This window comes from Vipera berus (assembly GCF_964194415.1).
Source record: "Vipera berus genome assembly, chromosome: 9".
NCBI classification, from domain to species: domain Eukaryota; kingdom Metazoa; phylum Chordata; class Lepidosauria; order Squamata; family Viperidae; genus Vipera; species Vipera berus.
Window position 1 is genome coordinate 23,940,188 of NC_138212.1, and position 12,514 is coordinate 23,952,701.

General features: G+C 43.4%; 1 protein-coding gene across 1 annotated transcript in view; it reads right to left on the reverse strand.

The window, feature by feature from the left end:
- MACF1 (microtubule actin crosslinking factor 1) overlaps positions 1–12,514 on the reverse strand; it is a 296,242-nt gene that overhangs the window by 103,352 nt on the left and 180,376 nt on the right. The window contains exons 44-50 of the mRNA XM_081335334.1: positions 9,401–9,577; positions 8,893–9,016; positions 7,487–7,695; positions 6,021–6,338; positions 4,926–5,095; positions 2,641–2,797; positions 1,648–1,765 (exon numbers count right to left, since the gene is read on the reverse strand). Of these exons, the coding sequence (XP_081191460.1) occupies positions 1,648–1,765; positions 2,641–2,797; positions 4,926–5,095; positions 6,021–6,338; positions 7,487–7,695; positions 8,893–9,016; positions 9,401–9,577 (1,273 nt within the window). The remainder of the gene's footprint in view (positions 1–1,647; positions 1,766–2,640; positions 2,798–4,925; positions 5,096–6,020; positions 6,339–7,486; positions 7,696–8,892; positions 9,017–9,400; positions 9,578–12,514) is intronic.

The following is a 12,514-nucleotide window of genomic DNA, read 5'->3' on the forward strand; positions in this document are numbered from 1 at the left end:
TGGTAGCTTTTACAGTTTTTAATGATTGTTTTATGTGTATTTATTGGTTTTCTTTTTAACTGAGTGCGGTACACCAGCCAGGGTCATTCTGTTGTGAGATGAGCTGAACTGGTTAAGAGTTTGTTGCACGTCTGCACACCATGCAACCCTAGGACAGCCTGCAACCTGCACTAGCAGTGAGATCCAACTGGACCGTGTGCCCATAGACAGAGAGGCTGGCCAGCCCCACATGGCCTCACACATCATCTCCTCCAGTGACAGCGATTGGGCTGATTTAAACCTGCTCTACCTAGTCCTAGCCTAGCATCATTACACTACACTGTCTATAATTTTTGTACCTGCTTATACAAAGCTAGATATAAAAAAAACATCTAGTTCAACATTAGCTGGCTTTCCTCCCCCCCCCCACCACCACACACACACAAGTCGAAAGCACCTTGTGCCAGAAATCTTGGTGGTTATTCGAAAGAGATGCCCTCAACCTTCAGTGGAAAATAGATTGTGCTCTGCATGTAATTCAGGGCACGGTGACGACAAAGATATGGAATTTCTACCAGGCAGGGCTGTCCTACAGCTCTTTCCAAGGTCAGTTCAGCAATTCCACGAAGGGTGTGGCTTTGTGTTTCTTAATATCCTTCAAGGAACACAGTTCTTGTAATGGGAGGGAAATATTTTCTGCCTTTGAATGCTGTATAATCTTGCAATTAACATGGAGCTACTTTTTATAAGTGTTATTTATGCAACTTTTATTGATACATTATAAGTCAGTATGATCATGTAATTCCCCCCCCCTTACAACTGCATCGCTTAAGGATAAAGTTGCCAGTCCCAATTGCAGTCATTAACTGAGGAAATGTGTAGACGGTATTCATGTTTGACAGATTTAAACAGAATTCTGTTGGGTGGGGTTTACAAATGCACATGGACCATTTTAAGCACTTTTACTAAGAATAGTTTCTGCACTGCAGCATTAATTCTAGGTTGCCATAAATCAGGATTACAAAATGGTATAGTTTCCTGCTTGAGCAGGGATTGGACTAGAAGATCGCTAAGATCCCTTCCAACTCTCTTATTCTGTTATACTAGGAGATTTTTTGAAGAAGGATTGACTTGTTGAATCAACCACTTGATCCATCTAAGCTGAGCACTGTCTATTCTACAGTTAACATTTTGATTACAACGGTTCCCTCTGATGGGTGTAGCCAATGACGAGGAACTGTGGAAGCTGCAATCTGATTCATCTTTCCACCCTAGTCAACTGCCTACCTCTGGCAGATTCTGAGAAACTATGATGGCCATCCCACAATTTCATCCTAGTTTTGCTACCTGACATCTTTAAGTAACCGATTTAATTAGAGACCTTTCTCGGAGCAAAGCATTACTTCCCGCACTCCGTCAGTGAGCCTATTCCTCCCTAAGGTCTCTGGCAGTCTACAGGAACACAACGTAGGAATGTAAACAGAGGAGCTTTTCATCTTCAGTTTCTGCCAAGAACTGGAGAAAAGTTGGAACAAAGCAACTGTGCATTTTTACATTCTTCCTTTTCCAAGCCTTCCATAATTGTTATCAACAAGCAACTAAATTCAGAATGGCAGTTTAAAGAGAGGCAGGTAAGAGTAGAAAAGAGTGCATCTCTCAGTCTCCTACCTGTCTTGGATTGTGCATCTGGAGCTGTAATCTCAATGATTAAATTCTCTAAGGCTGTCCCCCGTTGGTTCATCTCCTCCACAAGAACCCCTTTTGCTATCCATTCTTCCACGAAGACCTGAAAACAGAACAGAGAAAGCATAAGAACATGACCATTGGCAGATGAAAAGGTCACAAGACGTCATGGCAATTTAATACATTGAACATTCCTTCCTACAATTATTTTGTCTTCTGTCACAATAAAAATCACCACGTTTGGGGAAGTTCTGGGGATACCCTGAAGGCTTTGGCGGTGGGAGCTGTATTATTACAGGAAAATGACAAAGGGGCAGTTTGGCTGATCCGGAACTGACCGAATGAACTGTGGGGTGGGGTTTGCTTGGGGGGACTTTAAAAATACTGATCTCTGAGGGGATTCCTCAGATCCTGTCTGTTATGCCTGCTATCTCCTATTTCTTAGTAAAGGTTCCTGCTTGGAAAATCTTGTCTCCAAGAGTCCTTCTTTCTTAAGATGTGGGCTGAAGTGGGTTCTGACACATGGGCCCTTTTTTTCCAGCTTTTTAGCAGGCCAATTTTTTGGCAGCAGCCAGCCTGCTCCCTCCCTCTGAATGAGCCCTACCTCTTTGAAGACATACCTCTTCAAAGCAGGGCACCTGGGCAGCTGCCCTCTATAACCTTTTGCCACACAAGGCATGGTGGGCAAGAGACCTGTCTGCCACGACAGTGAAAAGGGCCTCTGCAGCAGCTCACTTCCAGCATGACTCCACAAATCTGTGTGGATGGAGGTGCTCAGCAAAGAGGGTAGGATGAGGGGCAGCTACCTGCCTACCAGAAGGCTGAACCACACACAAGGTAGACTTTGCCACATCACCTGGGGCTTTCACCCCAGTTCTTTGTCGGGATATCTGCCAAACTACAGTGATGAAGCCACATCCTCCACTTTTTTCATGAATCTGCTTATAAAATGACTTCTGGACGCATTTCTCTGCCCACCTCTGTTTGCTGCCTCCGCTTCTCCAATTCATGGGTGCCCAAAGAAGTCTCAGCAGCTGGGATAGTCCTCTCTATTCCTTCCAGCCATTGCCTGAGCGACCCAACCAGTTTTCGGAATACATCCAACTGTTCTTGACAAGATGAAGCTCCTTTTTCCCTGGGAATGGATTAAAAAAAATGGGCCGTGAAGGACTTACGCACTATCTGGCAAGCACAATCACAGAGGAGGAAGGGGAAGCCATGCAGGATACCTCTTATAACTGTTGGCCAAAGGAACAACCTGCTCCTAACAGTTCTCTCTGTTTGCCACAAGTACCTACTGGACCACCCCATTGATCTGCCTGGTTGCTATGAGCCATGCAAAATTGGCAAACTGCCATTCTGAGTCTTTGGGCTGGTTATTAATTCTATATATGGGAAAGCATTTGAGAAGCATCAATGAACTAGGTACATGCAAGTCACAGAGGACAGTCTGGCCCCAAAATGCCTGAAACCACTTGGAGAATCTTGCAATTATCACTTCTTCCTAAGAGTAAGAGCCATTTCACATCTTGTTTTTCTTTCCAATGCAGTTTAAGTCTTTAGACAAACTGGGTACAGAATGAAGCATTATGGACCTCTGATTCATTCTTGCTTTACTCCTTTGACAATTTTTTTTACTTTCCTGGATCAACTAAAAGTGCCACAATTAATTACATTAATGATTTTCAACAACATCAATAATAAAAGATTGATTCATCTATTTCAATCTTCTTAGTAAATTGCAGTGGCAAATAGAGGAAAGAAGCATCCTGCAAGAAATTATACCTACACCAATTCCTATTATGGCTGTGCAATGTTTCAGATCTGATTCCAGAAAGGTGTTTTGGTGTACATAGAAATGGCAATGAAGTATATGTATGTAACTCTTCAAAGTAATTGTGACTTTTCCCAGGATTTCACTGCCAAATAAGGTTGAAGGGTAAAAATTGCCAGTTGATGTATGGAATTGTGTCTACCAGCACAAATTACAATACATGTAACCAATAGGGCACTGAAGAAGAGAGTATTTATTTATAAATTTACATGCTGCCCTCTCATTATACAAAGTTACTCTGGGCAGCTAATATCTGTTGCCAGAACAAATAGGGCAGAGTTTTTGAAGATAACCATCCTCTGGATGCAGTAAAGGGCCATCTGAATGGCTGAGAGTTTTTCATGTGACTGGGTAGACCCTGAGAAGGAGAGCACACTTATCTTAAAAGGGCAGTGGGGGCGGGAGGGATATCGTGGGATGGAACCAAATTTTAAGCTCTGAACCCATTCAGAGTTCACTTGCTCCAGAAGCAGAAAGTTGCAGATTTCCCCGTTGTCTTTACAGAATAGAACATAAAACAAAATGTGGGTGCTCCCCCTTTTTTCTCTGTTATACCACGGCTTGAGAGAAGTTTATCAAGCTTCAGAAGACAATCCAACAGTGGATGGGGAGAGACTGAAGATAAGGCTGTTTTTTTTCTAGGATTCAGAAATCCCTGACTTATAACCGTAACGAGCCTGGAATTTCTGTTGTATGTCATGATGGTCATAAGTCAAGGCATCCATGTGACCGACACAATTTTATAACCCTTTTCTGGCAGTTCTTAAGCAGATGTAGCAGTTGTAAAGTGAACACTGCAGTCATTAAGCGAACCCACTGTCTGGGTATAAAATAGCTTCAGAATGGGTTGAATTGTTTTAAGGCTTTGTTCAGACACTTATCCTAAGGTAAAGATTCCTGGACATTCAGATAGCTAAAGAAAGGGCTGTTCTCTTTGGTGAACTTAAACAGCCTCCCAGGCACCATTTTTATTCTTATCCCATAGTGAACCCACAGTTTTTCCTCATGGCAGTTGCCCACAATATGGGCAGGGGTCTTCCTCACCCTAACACGAAAAACAATATTCTGGAGAGAAGGAGATTATTTCCCGAGTATGGAGACAGGGAAAACTTTCTGTAAAAGCTGGGAACACTTTGGGAAATGCTTTACTTTTGGTGAAGTATGTATTTTATTCAACTATCTCTTTGGTCAAAAACCTCTTCTTCTAACAATTCAAAATTCTGCAAAACATTTTACCAGTGGAGAAAAATTGGGTAAGATTACAAACTATAGCAGCAGAGATTCCTCATGGCCTTCATTTTTCTGCCTCCCACCTTTTCCCAGCACAAAGCAATTGGGATACAGTCAAAGAATTACAACAATTCAATCTCCCAGAAATTTCCTCTGTAAGGCTCCCACCACTCCTCTGGCTGGGAGAATCCCTTCTCACCTTTCCTTTGTGGCTTTTTGCAGCTGAGTGAACTCTTTCCGCAAACTGCGCACCTTCTCTTGGTGTGAGGAGAAGCCAACCCACACCAACCCACAAGAGCTTATCTCTGTAGTTAAATGTTCCAGTTTGTCCAGATCCTCATGGCGCTGCTTCATCTCTGAATTCAGTTCCTGGAAGCATCAGGAAATGGGTGAAGGTGCAGGGAGACACAGGGCAGATATGGTTGAAGTGAAGGGCATCTATAACTCAGTCCAAAATTTAAAGGGTTTTGCCATAAGGAACAGCCTGTGAGATCACCCTGGTCCCTGGAAGTCATGCTGGATAGCAATAACAATCCCTGCACACAAATCACGTTAGGATGATTAGAGCAGACATGACTGGTCTCCAAAGGCAACTGGATCAGGGCTGTGAAACACCTTGGATTCAGCATCTCCCTGAAATGCCCTTAGGCTGCTGTACTGTTTCCTGGGTCTACTGATAAGGCCGTTCTTGATCAACCTTTCTATGAATTTGAACTTTAAAATTACAATTACAGATAGATGACCCCCAAATTTCTGTGGGCAAAGCCGGTCCTGAAAAAGAATATCAAAATGCAAAATCCCAACTGTGCAACTCTGCAGGGTTCAGAGCTCTTGTTTTCTGACCTGCAAGAACTCTTCAGCTTTATTGCAAATCTCCTGCACTTGCTTAACCTTGTCTCTATAAACAGAATGACCAGAAGCCAGGAAGCAAAATCCTGCAGCCCAATCTGCATTCAGGGGCTTCTGGGTAGCCCAGCAGAAGATGCACCCTCCCTTCACAGGAACTTCTAGGGTGAAAATCCAGAGAAGCAGCAGTCCAAGCCTGCTCTCAAAGGGAGTGCGGTGCATAAATTTATTTATTTATTCACTTTGCATAGCTTGTTAGAGGGATTTTTGCTACTCCTCTCCCTTTTATTTCCTGGTTTGAGCCTGCCAGCTCTAATAAAACCCCAACACTAACCTACCAGCAGGCAACGGCCTCTTCCTGGAGAAGCCAGAACCAAGCCCAGGGACCAGAAACCAGGTGTCCTCCAATCCTGAGCCTTGCCTGGCCCTTTGCTCAGCAGCTTCTCACCTGGATCTGCTGGGCGAAGTGAGTAATGTCCCGCTCCGGTTGGTTTCCCAAGGCCAGCATCCGCCCTCGGCTTTCCATGAATTGTTTCAGCTTCTCTGAGAGCTGCTCGTACTCTTCCACCTGGGGGAGGACCTTCTTCCAGGTGTCCTCCTTCTCTTGCTGCTGCTGCCACAGGTGGCTAAAGCACTGGGTCACCTCCGCCAGCTTGCTCTGGAGGGCGGCAGCAGTGGTGCTGTCAGCTGTTTCCATAAACTGGGTCACCATTTCACGAGTGGCTTCCAAGCTGCTCTTTTGCCTGGCAATGTCTTGTTTGAGCTTCTGCAACAAGAAGGATATATATTTTGCATATCCCCAGAAACAGAAAAACTGCTTGCTGCCAGGGAGAATCTGCTATGAGTCCAGGAACTAAGCTTCTCTCAACAAAGAAGCTTTTCTCCATGTTTGGAAGTCTCTGCCAGTTGCTGCTTCAGGTTCAGAGATTCCATACAACCAAAGAGCTCCATGAGACAAATCCAACCTCCCAGCCCAGCCCAGCTCAATCAACAGGGAACCATTTTGCACCAATGGAAGCAGTGCAGACTCTCCTATTAGTCACAGCTCACTCCACTACAGAGTTTCATTCTGTTCCATCAACTGAGACTCCAGGGCCACAAAGTACAGAAGCATAGCTAACAAGAGGTAGTCAAAAGAAGTCTGGTCTGCTGGCGATCTAGAAGGGATGTGCTCTCCCACTGGACACAGCTTACACCAAAGCTGGATTCTGGACTAGCCTTTCCTTTAACAAAGAAGAGTTGAACCTGTCTTTCAAATCAAAGGAAGTCCAGGGTGTGCCGTGGGGTGTTTTTTTAATGCTTTACAGCAGTGCAGCAGCAGCACAAGGCAACCTGCTTGGACCGGACTCTGCTCAGTGCCAAAGCCTGGCTGGCTGCTCCTTGTGCCTGGAAAAGATGCAGGTTCTCTGAGACTGAAGACTAGATAGAAACAACCCAGAAGTTTGGAATCATTCCAGATTCCAGCTCTCCCTGAGGGAAAGAACTCTGTTTAGTTTATAATAAACTTTGGAAACTATTATTTTATTCATAACTCCTTTCTGGAGACTTGGTGTGAAAAGTGTCCTGATCTACTCCTAAGGGGCAACATGTTCTATATTCTACATTTAACTGGATCTCCATTTTGATCTCAGATGCTCAATCTGCTAATTATGGCTGTCCACCAACTGAAATAACACTCTGCATATACTCAGGGAGTAGCTTTTATCACTGATCAGGTGCCAAACAGCAAACCTTTGTACTGAAAGCAACATCTATGGTTCAATCATTTTCAAAATTGGATTTGGATAAAATTGATAATGATAAAGACAAAGAAAGTCCAGGTTGTTCAGAGACATTTTTGGTGTTCAAAAAGTCCCCATCTTTTTTAAATTCTGGAACAAGACTACAGTCAGAAAGCTAAGTGAAATATCTTACTGTGTTTGTAGCAAGCGCCTCCTGGATGGAAATGGAGGAGAATGCAGACCCATCCTCCTGTTTGAGAGTTCCCTCAATTTCAGCCATGGACTGAAGGAGGCTCTCCAGTGCCTCTTGGACACTCTGAGATTGAGCAATGGACTTCTGCAAAAGGTCTGAGCGCTCGGCCATCCGACACAAAAGGCTCTGGAATCGGCTCACAGTGGAATCTGTGCAAGAATCAAATGAATTACGGGGGAAAATTAAAATGGCCAAAGAATTCCTCATCAAATTTGCAGATGACACCAAACTGGCAGGAGTAGCCAACACCCCAGAAGACAAACTCAGGATCCCAAAAGATCTTGACAGACTTGAACAATGGGCCCTATCCAACAAAATGAGTTTCAATGTGGAGAAAAGCAAGTTTTACATTTAGGCAGGACAATAAAAGTACAGATTAGGTGAGACCTGGCTCAAAAACAGCAACTGTGAGAGGGACCTTGGAGTCCTAGCGGATGATCACTTGATTATGAGCCAGCCATGTGCAGCAGCAGCCAAAAAAGCTAATACAATCCTGGGTTGTATAAACAGAGGCATAGAATCAAGATCATGCGAAGTATTATTACCGTTTTATAAAACCCTAGTAAGACCACACCTGGAATACTGCAGCCAATTTTGGTCACCATACTACAATAAAGATGTTGAGACTTTGGAAAAAATTCAGATAAGATTAAGATGATCGAAGGCCTGGAGACTAAAACATATGAAGAACGGCTGCAAGATTTGGGTTTGGCTAGTCTAAAGAAAAGAAGGAATAGAGGAGACATGATAACAGTATTCCACTATTTGAGGGGCTGCCACCAAGAAGAGAGGGTCAAACTATTCTCCAAAGCACCAGAGGGCAGGAGGAGAAACAATGGTTGGAAACTGACCAAAGAGAGAAGAAACCTGGAATTAAGGAGAAAGTTCCTAACAGTGAGGACAATTAACTAGTGGAACAGCTTGCCACCAGAAATCGTGGGTGTTCCATCACTGGAGGCTTTTAAGAAGAGGCTGGACAGACACTTGTCTGAAATGGTATAGGCTCTCCTGCTTAAGCAGGGGGCTGGACTAGAAGACCTCCAAGGTCCCTTCCAGCTCTGTTTTGATTCTGATTCAATTCCAATGGCCTGGGATCAAAGCATTCAAGGTTCTCCAACATTATAAGAAACTGCCTAGGAAGGCCGAGGAGGGGTTTAAAGCCATAAATTTCAATGCAGTCCTTGAGCAAGGTCTGGAGAACAAAGACTCCAAAGACCTTCTTCCTCACTTTAATGCCCCCTCCCCCAGCCCCCCTCAACCACTGGTCATGCTGCATTACAGACTAATAGACTTGGAGTGCACCAAGTAAGAACAGCTCCCTTAGACCTTTTTCCCCCCAGGTTTACCTGTGATCTGCTGGATGCCTCTGTGGTCAGGCACTGGGGCTTCCCGTATTTCCAAGAGGGACTGAGCGGCTTTTTCAAGCTTCTCTACAGGCACCTGATGCTCTGCAAGGTCCTCCTGCATGTGCTGTTAGAAGCAACAGAAAGGAGGCAGGAAGAAATACTAGAACTGGACTAAAGAAGTTAATGTCTTTAAAAAGAGGCTCTGAGGCTCAAGCCAGTGTAGAACCCCCTTGGAAAGGTATGATCTGACACGGCTATTTCTGGTCTTCTCTCGCCTGGGAACCATACTGGCGCCCTCCATTGTACAAGGCAGGAGGGGGAAGATGCTAATCCCCAACTGATGGCCTCGTTCAACTAAGGCTTCTGAAAGAAAGCACTCTCCCCACACTGCCTCCTGCCAAAATGCCCAGCACATGAAAATGCGGGCGTGCGTAGTGTGGCCCAGCCTTTTCTAGCTGAAGCTACGGGTAAAAAGTCTGCCAAAGATTAAAGCTGAGGAGTAACTTACTTTGGCGCTAACCAGCTGCCTTTGCAAAATGGCCGGGTCAGAGGAGACGGGCTCCAGCAGGAGGCAGCTCACGGCCTCTTCGCTCTCTTGCAGCCACGAGCGGAGGGATCCTGCTACGTCCTGGAACTGCTGGGAGCGATCCAGCAGGAGGTTCAGGTGCAGACCCAGAGCGGAGCACTGCAAACAGGAGAAAAGACTGGGTGGGGCTTTTCTAAAAACATCCCCCCCTGCCCCAAATAACACTTTTCCTCTCTCCAGGGACAAGACCTGCCATGAACTGAGGGGCTGAGGGGACACCTTTCCCAGAAACCTCAGCATAAAAATCATTAGACTGCAGTCTCACAACGGAAACTTCGAAAACAATTTTATTAAAGATTATAATTACAACAGTAAAAATTAATACTAAGTGAAAAAAGAATAAAAATAAAAAAGTGCAGAGAGGAAAAAAAGAAAAAGGAGAAAGAAAAGTAGAATATAGTAAAGAAAAAGAAATGAAATATATAAAGAAATGACTTCCTATCTAGTAATTTATCACCTCTTAAAAGACAACAAACAATTTTTCCCCGTATTCCATCTATTATCTGTAAACAAACCCAGAAAAACTTGTCATTTCAGTCCAGGTGTCAGCAAACTCCATTGAGGGTTACCAGAGATTACAACAGATCTATCTTAATCTTGTTCAGATAAATCAATGTTAGAGTCCCTCTTTATACTTTAAAGTATCTTGATCTTTAGTCGCTTCAAATAACATTGTAGAACTTGATTTGTTTTCATTTTTGTTTTGTCTCTTCTCAAGAGACTTTTCAAAACTTTAACAAACCTCTTTTGTAAATCCAATAATGGAAAATTATAACATTATCACTCTTTTGGTTTATTGTTTGTATATCCCTTTTAATTATTAACATATCCACCAGTTTCTTTTGTATGATCATTTCCATGTCATTCCTATAGAATGTCATTTGTATATCCACTTTCAACTCAGCCTCGATCTTGTCAGATGGAATATGTCCCTTTTCCGTAACCTCTTTTAGACTCTCTCCATAGAGGCAGATCTCTCTCTTGGCACTAAAAATTAACTTCTGAATCCATTGTTCAAAAAACCCCTTCAATACATCCAATATTTTGTTTCATTCTGTAATTGTAAATCAAGTTTATGTGTTCTTCTCCTTTCATTGTAATTTTTAGTTCCTTCTAGTGTCTAATTTTTAAAATCTTTTTTTTTGGGGAAAAAATCAAATCAAAACATTTTTCCACAGAATTCTTTATAATTAATTCCAAAATCTCATTTCCAATTTATCTGAAGTCTTAGTCCATTTGTAATTTTCCAAAATAAGTTTTAATTGCCCTTTAGCGGTTTTTTAAAAAAATATTTTAAAGTGCTTAAACTTGTAATTAAAATGTTCTTTCTCTAACGACTGAAGGAAACTCACCCCACGGTGTCAAACCAGTCAAGCTAAAGGTGTCTAAAAGCTGAAAAGTAGTTTACAAGAAAAAGGAAAGTAAGCAAACTTGATGTTTTTTCAAAGGCGCTGGCCATGGTTTCAGCAAGATGATTACTGACTCCTCTCCCAGGGCTCTGAACCTCTTGCAGCCCTCTCACCAGGAATAGCTGTCTGGAGCACATATGGGTGATCTCAGACTCTCTCCTTGTCCGGAGAAGACCTATCAAGAGCTGCAGTACTGCTGACTCTTTATTCTGCTACAGCTCCATTGCTGGCTTAGCTTTACATAGAGCCACCTTTGGCCTGCCATTTCTTCCTTCAAAAGTCTCTCAATGGAGTTTTGCAAGATATAGGATCAATAAAGATCCTGGGCTGGCACAGCAGAAGCTTTTATGCAAGAAAGGTTGCTTCTGAAGTCTTAGCATGCAGTTTCTCTTTGTAAATGTAAGATGCACATGTAATCTGGTAAAAAAGAAAAAAACAGAAGACAACGGCTACCCCGTCTTAGTTCCTTATTTTTAGGTAAGAAAATAGGGTAAGAGGGTGACCAGCTGCCCTTCACTGTTTAATATGTCCCTTCCAGGATTTCCAATCACTCTTTTAAGGATGTTGCTGCTCCAAATCTTTAGTAGGGGTGGGAGAGCAGATTGCCTATTCTCCACTCACTCCCCAGAGCATCCCAAAGTGAACATCATGGATCATCTGAAACAACTATCATGATGGTGCACAAGTGGGAAGCCAAGAGCAGCCTTGACCAGTTTCTCTCCTACACTGCAGTGGCTGAAACCCAACGGAGAGCGGGCAGTGACTAACTTGAGGAATCTCAGTTGGAAAAGGCTTACTAGTCTCCTGACAAGACTGCTTTCCTTCTGAGAAGTACTCTGCCAGAGTAACATCCTGGGCAGGAACTCTTCGGGTGGGACCCCCCTCTTTTTTCCTCTCTGCAGAGAGAGAGAAATTTGGCCTGACTGCTTGTGGAAAGAATCTGGAAGCAGAGCCGTGCTCAGATGAGGCCAAGGGTTGCCGGTTACCCTTCCCAACTTACGGTCTGCTTTGGCACAGACCCAGGGCCCCTCTTTTCTTTTACAACAACAGTCTGGTACAGTCATAGCCTCTTGAAGAATGCAGCTCTTTTATCAACAGAGATAATGAAGTAGAAAACTGTTGCTAGATTTAAAAAGAAGCAAGAGAAACTAAACAGAGCCGAGACTTAAATCAGGACTTTTCAACCTTTTCAGCCATTGTGCCACTTTTAGGATATGGCAACATCCGAGGACCACCAGTCGCCTAGCGAGGGGTCAAAAACTTGATTGCCAAAAGAGAAAAGGAAAAAAGTGATAAAGTACAGGTGGTCCTCGACTTACAACAGTTTGCTTAGTGACTGTTCAGAGTTACAACAGCACTGAAAAAAGTGACTTACTGTATGACCATTTTTCACACTTATGACCATTGCAGCATACCCAGGGTGTGATTTACATTCGGATGCTTGACAACTGATTCATATTTATGACGGTCACAGTCTCCCAGGGTCATGTGATCCCCTTTTGCAACCTTCTGACAAGCAAGTCAATGGGGAAACCAGATTCACTTAACAACCAAGTTACTAATTTAATAACTGCAGTGATTCACTTAACAAATGTGGCAAGAAAAGTCATAAAATGGGGCAAAACTC